Source organism: Tachyglossus aculeatus, chromosome X1 (genome assembly GCF_015852505.1).
Source record: "Tachyglossus aculeatus isolate mTacAcu1 chromosome X1, mTacAcu1.pri, whole genome shotgun sequence".
Taxonomy (NCBI): domain Eukaryota; kingdom Metazoa; phylum Chordata; class Mammalia; order Monotremata; family Tachyglossidae; genus Tachyglossus; species Tachyglossus aculeatus.
This window is the reverse complement of record NC_052101.1, coordinates 46933904-46946055: the sequence shown is the minus strand read 5'-3', so window position 1 is coordinate 46946055 and position 12152 is coordinate 46933904. Positions and strand designations below refer to the sequence as shown.

At 40.0% G+C, this 12152-nt stretch overlaps 1 protein-coding gene across 6 annotated transcripts in view; it reads right to left on the bottom strand.

Moving 5' to 3' along the window:
* RAPGEF6 (Rap guanine nucleotide exchange factor 6) overlaps positions 1–12152 on the bottom strand; it is a 295383-nt gene that overhangs the window by 51630 nt on the left and 231601 nt on the right. For all 6 annotated transcript variants that reach the window (XM_038740784.1, XM_038740786.1, XM_038740785.1 and 3 more), the window contains 2 exons: positions 10957–11200; positions 396–553 (listed from right to left, as the gene is read on the bottom strand). In XM_038740784.1, coding sequence (XP_038596712.1) covers positions 396–553; positions 10957–11200 — 402 coding nt within the window. The remainder of the gene's footprint in view (positions 1–395; positions 554–10956; positions 11201–12152) is intronic.

Genomic DNA, 12152 nt, shown 5'->3' with positions numbered 1-12152 from the left:
GGTTAGTTCAAGGAACAAATAAAATGCATGTAAAATAAATAATAAACCTACAAGTGTAACTGAAGCACTTTACTAATGGAAACATGAGTGAGATTACATTTCATCGTAAATACTTGAGGCTTCACGAGTACATCAGTGAAATCAAAATCTTGGAAGAATTTCCCAACATTTTTGAAAGTAACATTTGATAGAAAATAACAGCTTTCACCTTAGGAACACCAAAACCACTTTGGGAAAACAAATGCCATCATTTTGTACATCTGGGAGGATGCCATTCTAAACTATATTCACATTAAAATCCACCCATTGCAAATTCAACAGATTGATCTGTTGCACAACCACTGACTATTCAGGCAGACATTTTTCCTAATTAGAATTCACACACATATGTTTACCTGATGGGTTGGAAAAATCCAACATGCTGGTGGTGGGCTGCAGGAGATCAGGGCTGCTTGACGAGAGAGTTCCAGGAATAGGCATTATAGCTAGACTGTGCCTACATTGCCTCGTTCCAACAATGCTGTCATCTTGCGACTGACTCACGCTACCATCGCTGCAAGAGAGTTTCAGAAATTTTCACCCTTTGAGGTTCATTACCTAAAAGTGAATATCATTTCTATTCTGGAGCACTGATGTTGGACATTATGCAACTCTAAGCATTAGTTTCTTCATTAAGGACAAAATGGATACCATATTTACTCGCATAATTGCCTCATTTGGGGCATAATTTTTATATCAAAGCAGAGATCGGGCTATTATGCGGATCATACAAGAATTAAGCTTAGCAATAAGGGGAGGAGGAGGAAAAAGATAAGAAAGGTTAAAAAAGGAAGAGGAGAGGAGGGGAGAAGGAAAAGGACAGGGAAAGTAAAAGAGCACTTGGGACTATGTCCCCTATATCACGCTCTTAGAAAGTGCTTCATACAATAAGGACTCAGTAAATGGTATTTACTGAGTCCTTACTGTGTGCCAAGCACTGTGAGCAGCACTTGGAGAGTACAATACAATACAGTTGGTTGACATAATCCCTGTCCACGAGGAGCATAAATTGGGAAAATATAAGGATAGCAATCATTTTTACTGAGCACTTACTGTGTGCAAAGCACTGTACTAAGCTGTTGGGAGAGCACAATACAATGGAATTAAAAAATGTGTTCCCTGTTGACAACAAGTTCACTGTCTAGAGAACCAAGTCTAGAAGATAAGTACAAACGGGCTTTGGGGCTGGAGGTGGGGTGAATATCAAGTGCTTAAGAGGTGTCGATTTGAGTGCAGAGGCAATGCAGAAGAGAGGACAAGTAAGGGAAATGAAGGCTAATTCAGGGAAGGCCTCTTGCAGGAGATGTGATTTTAGGAGGGCTTTGAAGGTGGAGAGAGTGGTGGACTGTAGGACAGGGAGTTCCATGCCAGAGGGAGGATGTGGGCAAGGTGAAATAGATGAGATCAAGGTACTGTGAGTAAGGAGGCTGACTTTAGGGGCAAAGTGCACAGGCTGGGTTATAGTAGCAGATCAGTGAGGTAAGATACGAGGGAGAGAGCCTTAAAGCCGATGGTAAGGAGTTCCTTTTTGTTACCTAGGAGGGCAGCCAATGGAGGTTTTTGAAGAGTGGGGAGATAGGGACTGAATACTTTTTTGGGAAAAGTGACCTGGGCAGCAGAGTGAAGTGTGGACTGGAGATGGGAGTGAAAGGAGGCAGGGAGGTTATCCATTCACTCATTTTAATGAGTGTGTACCATGTGCAGGCACTGCGCTTAGAAGAGTACAATATAACAATAGCTACATTCCCTGCCCACAGTGAGATCAAAGTCTAGGTTAGCAAGGAGGCTGATGTTATAGTCATAGTGAGATAGGATAAGTGCTTGGATCAGCATAGAAGCGGTTTGGTTTGAGAGGATAAGGTGGCTTCTGGAATGATTATGAAGGTAGAACTGACAGGATTTGGTAACAGATTGAATATTGGGTGGAGTGAGAGATGAGCTGAGGTTAATGCCATGGTTACAGATTTGTGAGACATGGAGAGTGGTGGTGTTGTCTACAGTGATGGGGAAAGTTGGAGGGGAGGAGGGAATCAGAGGGGCGGGCAGTATAAGAGCTGTGTTTTGGACATGATATGGTTGAGGTGTTGGGGGGACCCTCAAGCAGAGATGCCCTGAAGGCAAGAAAGATTAGACTGCAGAGAAGGAGAGCCTTCTAGACTGTGAGCCCATTGCTGGGTAAGGACCGTCTCTATATGTTGTCAACTTGTACTTCCCAAGTGCTTAGTACAGTGCTCTGCACACAGTAAGCGCTCAATAAATACAATTGAATGAATGAATGAATGAGAGGGGTCAGGGCTGGGGAAGCGGATTTAGGAATCATCTGCGTAAAAATGGTAGTTGAAACCATGGGAGCAAATGAGTTATCTGAGTCAAAAGGTGGGAGACTGAGAAGGAACATGAGCAAAGAGCTAGGAGAGGACCAGGATGTCAATGGCAGTGAAGCCGAGGTTGAATAGAGTTTCCAGGAGGACCAAGATGGAATAGAGGCCATTGTATTTAGCTGAAGCACTCAATGAATTAACCCTACCTCTTCCAGCTGTGTTGTCAAACTCACCCTTCAGCTCCTAATTCCCTGGCCCTCAGGAGTCTTGATGAATTAACTACCCCACCTGATGAACTGTCACATTTTCACCCTTCCACACTTCCTCCTTTGATTCCCATGGCTATCACTGCATACATGACTATCATGGCTTTAACTGTGATTTTTAAAAAATGTATTTCCTCCACAAAAACCTGAGTGGGGTAATTCTGTGCAGAAGGCAATTATGCAAGAAAATACATCACTGTTAAAATACAAGGTAAGTAAGGTGGAAATCCTATAATCATACAAGCAAAATGGCATTATATTGCCACTAAAATCAAATGGGAAGTCTTTAATTCAACATAAAGTACTAAAATGGTGAGAAGATTGCTTTTTAAAAAGTTGAGTTTGCAATTAAAATGAACACATATGCGATTAAAATGCTTTGTAATGAACACACATGCAACCTAATTTAAAAAAAACCCACACAATTTCAGTCATATGTAATCATACCATTAAGAGTAATATTAAGAGTTTGGTGTGAGAGAAACCTATTAAAAAGGACTGAACTCACACTAACTGCAGGACTGAACATTCATTATGATGTTCAACACACATTCACAGGTATGGCCAAACAGTAGCCCAAACAAAGCAACTCAACAGAAGTCTTCCCAAAAAGGGAGCTTGCCCAGCAAAACAAATTGCAGCCTCTATGTGTGTAATCATTATGAAAGGATTGCACTCAGTGCCCCAGTGGGAATCTGGCTGGGAGGGAAGAGAGAGTGTGGCTGGCTGGGCAAACCACTAGCACTATAATCAATTCCTTTAAACAGACCTTAGATCTTAGTCCTTTCAGCAGGGTGTTCCATTATCACTAAAGGGTGGTTTGGGAAAATCATTCAGTAGTCCTACTGCTTTCTTTTATTTCTCAAAGTTCCCGAGGAATTTTATAACTGACAACTAAACTTATCAGGTATAGTTTTTTTTTTCTCCATTTAACTTCAACACATTACAATCCTGCCACTCCTTGAGACCTTCCTCTTTCTAAATCACCCATGCATTGGTATACTTATCTGGTGCCCGAAGGCAATAATCCTGGAAAGGAAGCCCCCCAAAATAGATTCAGGCACCACTTCTTTAAGATTTTCCATCTGGTACCTTTCTTTGGGCAGATGTACAAAGTAGTACATGCTGGGGCAGCAAGGTTTCTGAAGTGGTGAAGTGCAGTACTGTCAATGACAGGCAACAAAAACAGCTGTTCTGGTCTTCTACTCTGGCAAAGTCTATTTCTTGTCACACAGTCCGAACTTGAGGGCTCCATGAAATAAATAAGCCCTTTATAGAAATGCTATATTATATAGAGGCTATATCCACAGAAAAATGTGGTTTGTTCTCTGTGAACACTGCTTATATGAGCAGTGGCTTTTATGTCACCAGTAAAAAACATGCCACACCATGTTGGTGCTTTTAGCAAACTCCACAAATCAGAAGTGATTAAATTATATACATATATGTGTGTGTGTGTGTATATATATATATTTCTGTATTACAGGGGTTAATTTAGTGGCATGGTAGCAATTAATTTTTCCCTTTGTCAATAAAAGAAAGGCACCAAATTTGAATGGAACAAGACTGATCCTGCAATATTGTCCTCAAAGCCACACAGGAAATATAGGTGGCTAACGCAGAAAATCTGGGTCTGGGACTCCTTCCGGATAACAAAAGGCATGGCATGTGTTACAAAGTCACTTTATGGAATGTTTCTTCCATATACCCCCAGGAACATACAAAAGATGTTATCACTCCTATGCAATCCCAAGTGCCACACTTTAGCCTAGCAAATTTGGAGCTGCCCTTGGTTATGTTCTAGAGGGGAGGGAGAAGGGAAGAAGAGGAAGAGAGAGAGAAAGAGTGAGCAAACTCATCTAACTTCTATTGCTGTAATGTGAAATAAGCCCAAGTACAGAACCAACAGAGTACTGGAGAATTTCCAAAGCTGGGGCAGCAGATAATTCAGAAAAAATTTAACCGAACCAAGTTCCATCCAAATTAGCCTTGGTTTCAGATCATTCAATCTTTTGTACAATCTAAATTCAAATTTGCCCAGGAAAAAGCAATAGTTGGAAAATATGGAGTATCAAGGTAAAAAAAGCTGTTGCCTAAAATTTCAGTCCGAAGATAGAGCACTTCTTGTGTGATACACACAACTCCAACACTTGAGAAGCAGCGTGGCTTAGTGGAAAGAGCACAGGCTTTGGAGTCAGAGGTCAGGGGTTCAAATCCTGGCTCCGTCAACTGTCAGCTGTGTGACTCTGGGCAAGTCACTTAACTTCTCTGTGCCTCAGTTATGACATCTGTAAAATGGGAATTAAAACTGTGAGCCCCCGAGGGACAACCTGATCACCCTGTCACCTCCCCAGTGCTTAGAACAGTGTTTTGCACATAGTAAGCGTTTAACAAATACCATCATTATTATTATTATTATCATTATTATTTGGCAATTGCCGGGACTGAAGTCAGGACAGTTTATAATGGAAAGTCAAAAGCACTATCAACCAAACTGACAAACGCATTTACTCAAGTTACTTCCTTAAAATAGGCTGTTGGAGACCATGATGCATTCAGAATTATAACCTCTTTCACTCGCAATTTTACAATGGCATAACATGCTAATAATGATTTGGTTATTAACCACACATAGCACATGACAAATTCTTGACTTTCCTGTGGGAGACTTTCACAGGAAATGATAGCTAATCTTAACTTTTGAAAGTCTAAGCACAAAAATTCAGTAAAATGTTAAATAAACCTAACAGAGAATTTCTGTGTGATTAGGGGGAAAGAGCTGAGATATAATCCCACTAGTAAAGTCTTTTGAAATTGAATTAGATCACATTAGGGAGAAAATGTTAAAGCAGCATGGCCTAATGGAAAGAGCCCTGGCTTGGGAGTCTAAGAACCCACGTTCTAATCCCTGCTCTACCACATGCCTGCTGTGTCACCTGGCAAATCACTTAACTTCTTCATGCCTCAGTTATCCCATCTGTAAAATGGGGTTTGAGACTGTGAGACTCAAGTGGAACACAGACTATGCCTGACCTGATTACCTTGAATCTACCCCAACACTTAGTACAGTGCCTGGCACATAGTAAGTGATTAACAAATATCATTTTACAAAAACGTGAGGCAGGGCAAGCTTAGAAGCTTCCAGGTGAGGTGAGAGTGAGTGAGGGTCCTTTGGCTACCAGAGATGGAAGAAAGAGGGTGCAGAAAAACTATGGTGCTTGAGGAGCACAGGGAATACAGTGAAGGTTAGAAAAAAGCCAGGAAGGAGGTGATTCTAGGGGAAGGCAAGCAAGGCAATCCTAGGACCAACCATGGCAAATTTGCTCAATTCTTCTAGTATTACAAAAATACAAATTCAGCTACTATAAAGCAGCACAGGAAGCAGCATGGCCTAGTGGCAAGATCACAGCTTGGGAGTCAGAGGTAGAGGGTTCTAATCCCAGCTCCACCACTTGTCTGCTGTGTGACCTTGGACAAGTCACTTAACTTCCCTATGCCTCAGTTACCTCATCTGTAAAATGGAGATTTTTTAAAATGGCATTTATTAAGCGCTTACTATGTGCAAAGCACTGTTCTAAGCACCGGGGAGGTTACAAGGTGATCAGGTTGTCCCACGGGGGACTCACTGTCTTAATCCCCATTTTACAGATGAGGTAACTGAGGCACAGAGAAGTTAAGTGACTTGCCCAAAGTCACACAGCTGACAATTGGTGGAGCCGGGATTTGAACCCATGACCTCTGACTCCAAAGCCCATGCCCTTTCCACTGAGCCATGGTATGAGCCTCATGTGGGACACAGATTGTGTCAGGTTGGACACAGGTGGATAACTTATATCTACCCCAGTGCTTAGGAGTGCTTGGCACATAGTAAGTGCTTAACAAATACCATTATTATTATTATTATTATTATTATAAACAAAAAAACTCTATTGGAAGTTAGCACTGTGTGGCAGAAGACGCGACAGGCACACAGACGGAGGGAGAGGGAGAAGCCCTGTAGAATTGGGGAGTTGGTTAGAAAGGATGTAGGATGGCTAAGATTCCCTTCCCACTCAAAGTGGGATCAATGGCTCCCATGCACCAGCTTCAGGTGGGTGCCCGAGCCCTATCCTCCTGCTTGATGTAGGCCAGGGGAGGGGATAGGGAACCAAGGTACCTCTGCAAAGTTGGGAGAGATGATCCCTTCACAACTTTGCTCTAGCAGGTCCAACTATAATTTGGCATCAAAGTCAGTCAGCTGTATTTACTGAGCGCTTACTGGGTGCAGAGCACTGTACTAAGCACTTCAGAGAGTACAGTACAATAAACAAACACCAAAGGAGATGAGAAGTTACTACAGAATCTGGGTTGAGGCTGTCACTAACAATTCATAGGCTCTTAGACTACAGATGTCAGAGTTGGAAAAAAATAACCCAATTCTGGGATACAGGGAAGATACAGGGAGAAAATGTTAGAGGGAATTCGGTGGTTTCAGAGATTAAAGTGGACTTTTAAATGATGATACAAGTTTAATTTCACCAACTTCCAATTTTGCCACAGTGTGTTAAATTCTTTAAATCCAGGGAATTCTACCTGATATAGCTTTTAATTATCAACAGGCGATCCTGCCTCCATCCTTCAGGGGCTACAGAGATATGATCATGCATTGCAATCAATCCTTGTATTACATGACAGGTGCCTTCGTAAAGAGCACGGGGTGTGAAACGAAAAAGGTAACTGCTCACAACTTCACTGAATTTAAGTTCCATTTCCACATTAATTGGAAATATGCTGGAATGAAGCACAAAACATGCTATGGGATGATTGAAAACTATTTCAAGTGAAAAAGCACCCATGCTTGTTAGGAAGCTGAATTGGTACATCCCATCAGCAAATAATTAGGCCATTCCAACAGTTCCCTGAGAAGGTGATGCAATAACAGAAACAAGACATCATTGAAATACACATGGTTAACAGTTCAGTGCTAAACTTACTTGGAGTAAAATGAACCATGAAAAATAAGAACATAAGCGTGAGCACAAAATGAAGTCTCCAACATGCGGAAGGAAACCAAACCCCACTGTAAACAGCAAAAAGGTTGGGTAGACATCTTGTAATGCAATAGAGAGAAGAAAGGAGAGGCCTTTTATTCTAAAGGCCTCACACTGAGTGTTTCAACTACTTATAAACTAGGTTTTTTCCATAACAGCTGCTAAATTAGACTACAGAGAAGGAATCGCTTATGACGGTCATTATTAAACTTGTTCCAATTCACCAAAATGGCCTAACAGAAAATAATTTGTAGCCAAATTTGCTAAAAAATACTTGACTGCCAGGGTTGAACCTCAAAAATAAACCTAATACATAGGGGCCTGGTATGGGTAAGGCCCGAATACCTTTTCCCACTTCCAAATTTTATGAGCTTCCCCTCCCTTTGTTTTTTTAAAAAGAAAATCCTCTATTTGAAGCTTAAGTCAAAATTTGGGAAACAGGAATTGCTCGCAATTAGAATCTTTATGCATGGTCACACTTGTAAAACATTTTAACTAAGCATATTCTTTCGCTTGCTATCATACTGGGGATAAGTGAACACTCAATTCTCAAAAACAAATGGTTGGAGAGTTAAAAAGCTAAATCGTGTCAGTCTTGAAAACTCCCCTCATAACCTCAGAATATGAATTTAAAAACCAATCTGTGAAATGTAATCCTCTTAGTACTCAATATAATCATTAACAATGCCGAAGGTAGTTTCAAATAAGCCTGACGAGGGTCAGTCCATTCTGCCTGAGCCAAATTGCTTCTTCTAGGCCTCCCTTTCCTTCCATCTTCAGTCACAGTTATTTTTTGAATAAAGAATATGAACATGTATTTTGAAGATATAAAAAGATATTTTTAAGATCAACTTCTGCATACTTAATGCTTCATAGTATCCAGATCACTTTTTAAAAGGCCATATGCGTAATTTTACCAGAAGCAAAAAACAAAAAACAAGCCCTTAATCATTTTTAATTACCTAATCTAATTATATAAAAGATGTGATGTTGTTTAACTAGTCTTCTTCTAATTACTGTAGCAACACTTTCATTTAAGCATTTGGCCAGGAATTGCCAATAAATACAAGTTTGAGAAAGCCGAAATGTTCCAAGAATAATCCTATGTACTAAATTGCTATATCGGGGTTATAACCACCAGATGACAGTTCAAGAGCTATGCTAGGGCACAAGATAAATCCAACTCTCCCAGGGTCTAAAGAGACTCCCTCATAGTAAGTCAAGCACTATGGGAAGAGCATTGACTTTCTCTCACCACCTAAGGACACAAATCAGTGAGCCACTGCATTGGGTGCATAATGCTTGGGGTAAAGTATATAGAAACCCCTACATGGTTTGACATGATTAATGCTCCTCCTCCCCAAGGGCCTAATATACCTCTGGGGAATAGTTTTAGGCTTGGGAGAACTGGGCTCACGTCATTGTTTTTTTTCCCAAAGAATCAGGAACAGCCATGCCCTCATTTTTTACGAAGCATTATTTGGCATATTGTATTAAAAATGACATCCAATCCCTATGATAAAATCGTTTGAAGAAACTATTATTAGTAAAGATTGTAAAATAAGGGCCCGTTTGACCCTCCACAATGCAGAAACTTTAATATATCGAAGAAAATCACCATTCTGTTAGAAATGCAAGTGTTTCCTAAAACCAGCTCCATTCCAGGTGAGCAGGTAGCCAGGGCATGCACCCCAATAATTATATCTGTGAAGAATGCACTGGGACTGGCCACTAATATAAACCAAATTTAATCTCAGTTATTCAAGGACCATTTCTCCAGGTTATAAATTTCCTCTCTACCTTGGGAAGCAGAATGGCCTAGTGGATACAATGCGGGCCTGGGAGTCAGAAGATCATGGGTTCCAATTGAGCTCCGCCACTTGTCTACTGTGTGACCTTGGGCGAGTCATTTCACTTCTCTTTGCCGCAGTTACCTCATCGGTAAAAGGGGGGCAGGGATTGGTTCCAATCTGATTTATTGGTATTCACCCCAATAAACCTTCCTGGTTTATTAGTATTCATCCCAGTGCCTTGACACACAGTAAGCGCTTAACTACCATTATTATTTTTTTTTTTTACTTGCCTTCGGCCTTTCCAATCCTCATTAGTATTATTAAGAGGGAGTGGGAAAGGGAAGGAAAAGGTGGGAGGGAGGGTGCTCAAAAGCAGCCAATTTATTCAGTGATTGTTCTCTGAATTTAATGAAGGAGGAAATTTAGCGTAACTGGATATTTTTGATTATCTGCTGATTTATTCCTATTCTGGTAACGGGAAGTGCTCAAGAATTGATTGTCCTTTAAGAACAACTACTTGTGGGAAAACGTTGTTAAAATTGTTGCAGAAAATGGATTAACAGAGCTAGTAGAGCAAAGTTGATGTGGTGGTTACAATATCATTCTCTTTTTGGAGAAACTAAACATTTATCATCATTCCAAATGAGTTTGTTTTTAAAGATTCTCTCTAATTTTTTGTTTTTTGGGTCACTCACCGAAGCTATGAGGTTAATAGATTAGTGCCTAGGTAGGTGATCTAAGCAGGTACAAGGTCCTTTGCATTCAAGGGGATAGACAACTTTATTTATTTTACTACTACTTATCTAGGGCTGTCTAGAGAACCCAGATGGCTGCTTCAGGAAGTGGAAGATTTTCTATAAAAAGTCCACTTATGTACAAACCAGATTATATCAGCCCTGGATTCTGTGGGCTATACTGGCTTTTATCTGACAGAAAAAAAAATCACTCTTGAAATGGGTCATGGCTATAAATGAAAAAGTGACTCTGTTTTCCACCTCAATGGTTCAGTACACCTGGGCTTTAGCTGCCATGAAGAAAATTACGCTGGTGGCTGGCAGTGACTGCCAGTGGAAGTCCTCTGACTGAAAGACTTTCATTCAATCATATTTATTGAGTGCTTGGGTGCAGAACACTGTACTAAGCACTTAGGAGAGTACAGCATAACCATAAGCAGACACATTATCTGCTCACAGTGAGTTTAAGTCCAAACATAAGGGTTTTGATAGCAGGTCATTATCCATGGTTCATGTCTTCTTTTGGAGAGGGGAGACCAGTAAATTCCACTGAGAGGGAAATTAGACAATGATTGTAAATTGGATGGATTCCTGCATGGCAGAAATCAAAATACACTAAACCATCAAAATGACAAAATATGCCAATTTTAAAGCTCATACAGAGTATGCATAAGGTAAAATGTATTAGAAGTCTCTAAAATTCAAACCAAACACTAACTTAAGTAAACACCCTGGTGACTATTTTTAAATTGTATTAAAAAAATGTAACCCACCTAAACAGCTTTGGAGGCAGGATGCTAAATCGTGTCTTGTCCAAAATTTTCCTGATTTTGTTTCTTCCTCCTGATACAGTGTTTGCTTTAATTTTCTTGTTTCCTTTCTCCCGTGGAAACATCTGTTCCATCTCGCCAGACATATCTGGGATTGAGTAACGATTACTTTTCTTTTCAGCAATTTTAGGAATATGAGGAACACCATTTTTCTGTTGTTCCGTCCTACTAAGAAGTTCTTTGAACACTGTGGAAATAAGTACACAAAAATTACATTTTCTTCCTATTTTCAGAAACTCCCCTACCATGAAAAGAACAATTTTAAGACTAAGACTTGTAAAATCACGTTAAAAAAATAACACTTCAGTTACAAAGAGACATTAGCTATGATAGTGTTTACCTTTGTGAGTTTTTTTGTTAATAATTAGGTTCAAGAGGATCTATGGAAAAGTTTCCTCACTTTCATTTTCACAAATTTACAATGGCACACATATAATAAAAAAGGACTAATTGCTAGACTATTATCCAGATAAAAGGGGAAATGTATTCAGGTCAATCAACTGTATTGATTTTTTTCTTGTCTGAGTCTCTGATAATGGAATGCAGATTTCCATAAGAACTAATGTTAAGTCTTGCTGATGGCATTCCTGATCTACTCCTTTTATCTTAAATGGGGGTCACCAGATATAATTCCCAACTAATGCATTGAAGCATTTATCAAATTTAATTTATCCACAGATTTCACTTACACTTCACCACAAAGGACTCCACTACATGTAAAAGGTTACACAGATTCCAGGGTTTAAGATAAAAATCTCATGACATGGGATTTATAGTCAATACCATACAGAGTGTATTTGGTATTACTTGGCAGCTACAGAATTTGCCAAGAAAAGAGGAGGTTTACCTGAGTTAACTGAAGTTGTATCGTCCATAGTGGATCATTCCTTATTACGGCTTTCAAGAGCATTCTCAGAGAGAAGGCCTTATACGCCCCTCAAAGTCCTAAGATTTTTAAAACCACAACACGCTGATCATGTGGGCAGCTACTGTCTCTCTATTCCATGAGAAAAGGTAAAAAAATCTCAAGGATACCCACTCAACTAAGATTTCCAACATGACAATCTGTATTTTGGATTTATGATTTTAACTGAATGGCTGCTACTCCACAACTATTTCATTCTGTCTCAGCAAGAGTC